Here is an 8577-nt window from a genome sequence, read left to right as displayed (position 1 = left end):
CGTATGTCTATTTATAATGGAATTATTTGCGTTCGACAACCATTATAAGAAAGATAAAGGACAAATAATGAGATTATTTGTCTGAATAAAATTCTCCACCATTAAAATCATAATACAATGTCTCGTTGTATCCGCTCACAATTACTATTGTAAGAAATTAGCTTTAATAAGGGAATTATGATTAATTCACTTATTGGAGTAATATTATTCTCATGGCTTATTGAATATCTTTGAATACAAACAAGACTTTATTACTAATCTAAAACATACAAATCTAACACATACAAACATGAAACAGGTTGGTAAGTAAAGTGAACAGAGTGACTTGGATGAGAATTATCTATACAGAGAAAAATAAACTTTATGGAGTCTGTAGAAAATACCTTAAGAACCATGGATACTTCTTTGAGTCTAAATCGATTGGCAATCGGATGACCCAAAGTATTTCAGCAAAAGTCTGGAGATGTACTTGCATTTCATTGCATTTCCTTGCGCTGATCGGTTCTTTGGCTCTTTGTAGAAAGTTTGGTTGGTTCCGTCAATGTTTTGGACATCAGTTAAGATAGTGGATAGTTGTTGTTTGTTGCGTTGATGGATGATGAGGGCTTTGAAGCGAGGCCTTCCGCAGGGAGGACTGTCACGTGTGTGTGTCATTGCGCAGAAGAGAGCCTTCTTGGACTTCTACATTGCACAGAGGCGGAGGCTGCAAGCCACGAGGGCAAGAGTGCGGAGGAAGGGGAAGTGGAGCAAGGAGCATGAGAAGAACTCAGAACTCAAACTCAGTGCTCAAACTCTACAGGGGGTTGTTCAAGCTGGCCTTTTAACCCATTTGGTTTGTTCACACCCCAAAGAGGCTCTAAGACAATCAGACGTGGCCTTTCAGAGTCACATGGTCAACTTGTCTATCCTTTTCAAAGTTGTTTACAATCTTTTGTGTAAACGATTCTTAAAAATTCCCGCTTGAAATAGTACATGTTTTAACCATACATTTTATATCTTGGATACAACTGAATATATCACAAATTAATTAACATAAACATTCCTGAAATGCAGAAAGAATCTCAACAATAGTAAACATGAGGTGTTTTATCCTGAATAGTTACCATTCTTAGTAAAAATGACATGAATAACACAAGATTAAAGATTATAATCATCGATTTGTCAGTTATAAGTGATTACAAATCACTACACATATTTTAAAAGGTACATCAGGCTATAATCATTCATATGTCAGTTATAAAAGTGATCACAGGACATAACGTCATTTTCAGGATTATCTAGCAAGGCTAGGTATTGTGTACATTTAGAGGATTAACTCAGCGAAGTACTGCGACTTTGTGTGAAATGTTCCTGGATTAAGATGAGATGTCTTCATATTAGAATCATGCAAACACGAGGGTCTTTAGCTCTTTGTCTTGGTAATGAGTTTTTTAACATGTGACAAGAAATGTCTAATTTTAAGTGTTCGTGTGTTACTAAATGAATGAAACAAAGGGACTGCTTTTTAGCTGCTGTTTGCAGAATACTGATCAGAGAGGATGCGTAATGACTAATCTGGAGCCTAGAAAATTGGTTATTGTCCAGAATAAAGAGTCATAGAACTGGCATTGTGTTGTTCATTGTATTTCAGGAGGATCTGTTTTTTTACTCTGTGTCTATTATTGTCCATCACCTCTGCCCTTGAAGCGGTGGGGGTACTCTCTAGAAGATTAGTCCTCCAGTCATGCGAACAGTTTATTAACATGAGTGTTTTCAAGTATGTGCTTTCTGGACAAGTCTCTTTTGTTCGTTTTATTGGCCAGATGTGTTTCATCTCATTTAGCTGGGCTATGCCAGACTTTAGGGAGCCATTTTGTCAGCTCTTAGTTTTATGGCTCTGAGGAAATTCTCTAGGCCATCTTGGAGAAATTCTGTTTTAATACTTCTTAATTTCCTTCTGCCAGGCTACTCCAATCCTACAGCTTGGTATGTCCCTTTGATGACTGGCAACTCTGTGGCTGTGTACTGTAATGGATAGCACACTGAACTCAAATCCATTCTGTGACGATGTTACATGTGCTTGCTCTGTGAGATCTTTGTGTTGTGTTTAGTTCTGTGCTGTGGCTGCCATGTTGGTGCTTGGCCACATAATGGCTGCTTGTAAATATATTTATATATAATGTTGTCACCCTAAATGTTTCATGTCACCCTAAATTAAATATATAACTATCTGGTGATTTCATTTAATTCTGAATTATTTAATTCTCATAAATAAATAATATCACCTGATTGTTATATATTTAACTCTTAAATGCATATCTCAGGTCTTTAGAGGCTCGGGACCTCATTTCACCCCCTGTACCTCATCCATTTTTTTGAGTTGTGCCCACACTTCTTTAGTAATCCTCAATCTGTCTCTTAAAAATATTGTAACTCACACACAAAAAAAGCCAAAATTACCACACACACACACACAAATTATAATGGTTTAAGTACCAAAAGTTTATAGGGTCATTAGAGAACCTAGATATGTAAAAGTGTTGTTGTTTTTTTTTTATTTTGTTTTTTCACTTCCATAAATGACAGTTTTTTTTCTATATAAGTTTACTATAACAGGATATCTATTTCTTTGTTTATTACAATAGAAATTAGTACTATATTCTTACAAATAGTCACAAAGGGCTTTGTATAACAAGCTCATCCTTTATGACTGTAATATAGTCAAATCTAGTCTAAGAAACTATAAATGTGTTTCCTTGGGGTATTGAATTATGTAATGATCTGACAGCAGAGACTTACATGTGTGAGGTGTGTTATTGTGTATCATTATGCTATTGTTGTTGGCAATTTATCCAAATGTCATTTAGAGTTAAGCCATGTACTAGGATCATTACTGAGATTAAGGCAAGTTTTACCCATGAGGCTATCTGATATAAAAGACCAGCTTAACTCTAATGTTTCTAATTGTGCCACACTGTTGTGTGAGATAGATCAACCTGCTGGTGCTAGGTGAGCCCACTTTTCTCATGGAATAACCGTAAATCCCTATCACATGATATTACAATAATAGGATTTGGAGCAGGGGGCTCTTGGACGCTGGGAAATTGGGGTCACTGTTGGAGCGCTGGTTGGAGGGCCACCTGCTCATTCCGGGCAGAGAGGAAGATGATAAAATTACCCTGGGGGCACAGACATTTTTCTTTAATTAAAGTCTGATTGATCTGATTACTGTGTGCGGCTATCAAAGCACCTTCACTACATGCATCTCTCTTCATTACCTTGATTTGCTTCATGTGACATGCAGTACATTGCAGTACTTTGTTCATTGTTACTGAATCTAGGAAAGTTGGTGTTTAGCTGTGCTTTGCATTTATGCATTGCATGTGTTTTTGGAACAGTCTGCTGTTAACTGTAATTCAATTCACATAAAGAGGATGCTCAATCTGCATCTGCTGAAGTGAATGCTCAGTAGAATTCTATCAATCTGACACAGTGTCTCTATGTTTATTTGCAATTTTACCTCAATTTTTTGAGTTAAATGAGGACATAATACTGTGTGAAAAGGAGACTGGATGGCTGAAAGAATGCAAAACACAAATTGCTTCATTTTAGCTCGTGAATTTCAAAATATGAGTGATGAGGGAGCAGAAACTCAAAAATATTGCTCAAAAGGGAGAACATTGCAATATTAACATTTATACATGAAATAACCTGTTTGAGTGTGAAGAAGCTCTATTCCTACTATAGTCTTCATTTTAGAAGTTCTTTTACCTTATTAAACCAGAGCTTAATACATTGAAATAGATATAGCCTGCACTGTAAAAAGTGGTAACCTGCAGTTGTTACCTTAAAGGCCCCAGCACAATTACGGAGAAGTTCTTTCTCATTCTTCATTCAGAGGTAAGAAGTTTGAAACATCTGTACAGCACCATACTTTTAGCAAACATTCAGACACCGGCCACACTGCTGTGGGAGACGTTTTCAGGTACATTCAAATATGAGGACGCTCAAGACTAATGTGACATTGAAATGGGTTGCACTTTATTTTACAGTACGTGTACTTTCAGTGTACTTACAGTGTACTTACCGAAGAAAGTACTGAGTAATATTAGTGTAACTACATTTACTTAATATGGGTTAAATTTAGGGTTAGGTTAGGGTTAGTACCCAGTAATTACTATACTTGTTGTAATTATATAGTATGTAAGTGCTACCTTGAAATATGTTATAAAAGACTTCATGTTTCATTCTATGAGTAGAATTCACACTAGATCAGCTGTTTTAACTACTCGACGATGATTTCAAGTAATATATTGTCACGGCTCCGGTGAGATTGTCGGTTTATTCTGTGTGTTTTGTTATTTTCTCTCCCTCATGTCTCGCAGGTGAAGCCGGCATGCATGATCAGTGTTTCCATTGGAACATTAATTGTTCCCAGGGGAATGCTGATTATGCCACTAATTAGCATGCTAGCAACACCTGGTTCTCCTCTAATTCACTTCTTTCTTAAACCCTTCATATTCTCAGTATCCTTGCTAGATTGTTGTTTGATGTTAAGTAACTTACCTCACTCTCTCTACCTAGATGGTCCGGTCTCGTGTATCTGTTTGGTTGCCCGTCTCTGCCCACGTGTCGGGAGTGTGGTTACTTTCCAGCTTGCTGTATGCTTGTTCTCTGTGCTCACAAATCTTCAACGGAGGATTCCTCATCCCTGCACACATGTCGAGAAAGTGATTGCCTTCCATTCTGCTGGGCATTGTTCTCTGCGCCTCACTACACTTCATATCAAAATAAGAGTCCACAGGACAGAGCGGTGAATAACTGTGACATTACCCCCCCCCCCTTAAAGGGTGACTCCTGGCGCCCCAAAGATGGATGAGGAGGGTAGGGTGATGCAGAAGGTGAGGAAGGATCCAAGGAAGACAGTCAGAAGGCCTGGGGGCTGGCTTCAGGGCTGGGAATAGATCCGGGGGCCTGGGGGGCGGCTTCAGGGCTAGGAATGGATCCAGGGGCCTGGGAGGCGGCCGCAGAACAGGGACTGGGTCAGGAGGCCTGGGAGGTGGCCGCATTACAGGGACTGGGTCAGGAGGCCTGGGAGGCGGCTGCAGGACAGGGACTGGGTCGGGAGGCCTGGGAGGCGGCTGCAGGACAGGGACCAGGTCAGGAGGCCTGGGAGGCGGCCACAGAACAGGGACTGGGCCTGGAGGACTGGGAGGTGGCCACAGAGCAGGGACCAGGTCAGGAGGCCGTGGTGGAATGGGCAGAGCCGTAGGAGGTGGAGATCCAGGGATTGAGGGCGGAGCTGTAGGAGACACAGAGGGTGGAGCCAAGGAAGAGTCGACGGAGGCAGGTTGAGCCAAGAAAGGCTCAACGAAGGCAGGCGGAGCCAGGAGAGGTTCGACGAAAGCAGGCGGAGCCAGGAGAGGTTTGACAAAGGCAGGCTAAGCCTTGGAAGACTCAGAAGGCAGAGCCGTGGAAGGCGGAGCCATAGGAGGCTCGAAGCCGTGGAAGGGATCGAGGGGCGAAGCCGTGGAGGGCTGGGAACTGACTCCTGTAGTTGAATGCACAGGTAGAGACTGGGGGTCGACCTCTGCAGTCGTGAGCATGGGCAGAAACTGGGGAATGACCTCCGCGGTCATGAACACAGGTAAACACTGGGGAATGACCTCCGTGGTCGTGAACAGGGCAGAGACTGGGGGTCGACCTCTGCAGTCGTGAGCATGGGCAGAAACTGGGGAACGACCTCCGCGGTCATGAACACAGGTAAACACTGGGGAATGACCTTCGTGGTCGTGAACAGGGCAGAGACTGGGGATCGACCTCTGTGGTCGTGAGCACTGGCAGCGACTGGAGAGAAGGTGTTCTTTTCCTTCTCCTCCTCTTCCAGCCAGCAGGGAGCGTGTTTACGGGGACGGTTGAGGCTACGGGCATTGGTTCTGGGACGGTCAAGGCTACAGGAATTGGCTCTGGGACGGTCGAGGCTACAGGCATTGGCTCTGGGACAGGCGAGGCTACAGGCATTGGCTCTGGGACCATCGAGACTGGCATTGGCACTGGCTCGTTAACCGTGGCAGGCATGGGCACTGGCTCGTATACCGTGGCAGGCATGGGCACAGGTTGTGGCACGGGGTTCCCGCCATAATTCACAGCATACGGGGAAATGCAACCTCCGTGGTCGCTACCACTGACTGTGGTGGGGAATCGACCACTGGAGCTTGGAGAGGATGAGCCACCCCAAAAAATTATTCAGGGGAATTGTATGGAGAGGAGTTACCTTGGAGACAGGGGCCGTGGAAGGCGTGGCGCAAGGAGGTGGCACAGGGATCCCGCCATAACCCACAGTGTGAGGGGAGAAAGCTGGGAGAGGAGTTACCTTGGAAATGGAAGATAGCGAGGAGTGATGGATGAAAAGCGTGGCTCGGACGTATTCCAAGAAGGGAAGATTCTCCACTTCCGGAAGAGCAGTGGGATGGTGGAAGTTTAAGCCCATTCCGTAGATGGCAATGAGATAGGGGTCTGAGATAGTGGTGGATGAGATGAGTTGACAGAACTTTATGGTGTATTGCAGGAGAGGAAGTTCTTGTTTGAATATTTCCAAGAAAGGACCGGTCAGCTCCATGACTTAGGTGACTGTGAAGGAATATAGGAGAAATCTGTTTAAGTCTGTCTGTAGGTCAGTTCTTCTGTAACGTTAGGTTCGTAGAGTGGAAGAGAGGAGACGCATGAGTAGGTTAACTTTCAATCTTTTAACTGGAGATGCAGGAGTGGACGAATATCATACTAATATCAACAAGAAATCACACTGGAGTGGAACATAACAATTCATAAATCAACTAAGCAACAATTTAAAGGAATAGTTCACCCAAAAATGAAAATTTGTTGATAATTTACTCTCAGGCCATCCAAGATGTGTCTTGAGTTCCTTTCTTCATCAAAACAGAATTTAAGACTTTTAGGATTTCATTTCAGGCCTCCTCTAAACAATGCAAGTGTATGTCCACCATTTTTTGACGGTCCAAAATGCATATTTAGGGTGCATCAAAATAATCCACACGACTCCAGTTGACAAATAAAGTTCTTCTGAATGCAAACAATTGAATATTTTTAGAAACAAAACAATACTTCTATACTTTTTAACTACAAATATTCACTTCTGTACATCTCTGTGACGTAAGCTCGTAGGTAAGGTCACGCGTCACGTGGAGGAGGAGTCAGGAAGCACGTCATTGTTTACAAGAGAAACTTGTGCCATTCACAAACCAAAACAGTCCAAAACAATTCCAAAACAATATAAAATAAAATAAATCATTTCCAAATAATAATAATAATAAAACAATTTAAAAAATGACGCGCTTCCTGACTCCTCCACTTGACCTTACCAACGAGCTTACACCATCCCTCTCATGGCGCTAACGAGTTTTACGCCTCTGTAATCACGTGGTGTTCCAATTCAAAGGCTGCATTCTTCGAAGGACTCTGACTTCAAAGGCCTCATCCCTCTCATGAGTGCGTGTCACAGAGATGTACGGAAGCGAACATTTGTAGTTAAAAAGTATATAAGTATTGTTTTGTTTCTAAAAATAATCCATCGTTTGCATTCAGAAAAACTGAACAGAGTCGTGTGGATTATTTTGATGCACCCTAAATATGCATTTTGGACCGTCAAAAAATGGAGGACATTCACTTGCATTGTGTAGAGGAGAAGGCCTGAAATGAAATCCTACAAATCTTAAATTCTGTTTTGATGAAGAAAGAAACTCAGATACATCTTGGATGGCCTGAGGGTGAGTAAATTATCAGCAAATTTTCATTTTTGGGTGAACTATTCCTTTAACAACACAACATAATACAAAAACCGACAAGGAATGGGCAAAACTAGAGGATATTTATACAACAAGGTGCTGATGAGGGAACGGAGAACAGGTGAGGAGGATTGGAAACAGATGGCAGTGATGAGGGCAGTGCATTATGGGAAGTGTAGTCCAGGGGAAACTAAGGAAGGATGACACAAAACCATATCAAAATAACCAGAACCACAGAGTCCACAGAACAGAACGGTGAATAACTGTGACACAATGGCAGTAAGAAGGTGTTTAGCATACGGTAAAAAGTTTTCCTAAAAGTTCGCCCAGGCGAGCTGTTACAACCACTGAAACAAACGCAAAAAAAATAAATAAATAAAGAAATGTTTTGGCCAGATTTCGTTCTAAATGACGTCACACCCATTTGTTGTTCGATTTCAATAGAAGTATGCAGAGGCCTTAAGGAGATATTTCTTCCTGATCTAACAAATAAAAATGAGTTTTGTTGGTTTATCCATATGTATTCAGGTTAATTCAGTGATGTTAAGTAATATTTTTAACTTGAATTAAATATTTTGTCAGATAGCCTAAAAAAATGTGCTTCATGTGGTAACATCTAAATTAACTGTATTTTTTTTTAAAGATGTATTAAAGTAATTTTTAGATCAAGTAGAAATAGACCCTTAAGGTAACAACTGCAGGTTAACACTTTTCAGAGACCATGGTTGAGACCATATTTTCATTTAATATGAGTAAACATTATATCATAGCAATAGTAGGAAGGGATTTTATGACT

General features: G+C 41.5%; 1 protein-coding gene across 1 annotated transcript in view; it reads left to right on the top strand.

Moving 5' to 3' along the window:
- The first annotated feature begins 7981 nt into the window (after positions 1–7981).
- Positions 7982–8577, top strand: part of LOC127442711 (collagen alpha-1(XV) chain-like) — a 48321-nt gene continuing 47725 nt past the window's right edge. Inside the window, exon 1 of the mRNA XM_051700903.1 lies at positions 7982–8036. Coding sequence (XP_051556863.1) covers positions 7982–8036 — 55 coding nt within the window. The remainder of the gene's footprint in view (positions 8037–8577) is intronic.

Source organism: Myxocyprinus asiaticus, chromosome 6, assembly GCF_019703515.2.
Source record: "Myxocyprinus asiaticus isolate MX2 ecotype Aquarium Trade chromosome 6, UBuf_Myxa_2, whole genome shotgun sequence".
Lineage (NCBI taxonomy): Eukaryota > Metazoa > Chordata > Actinopteri > Cypriniformes > Catostomidae > Myxocyprinus > Myxocyprinus asiaticus.
This window is presented reverse-complemented; position numbering and strand designations above follow the sequence as displayed.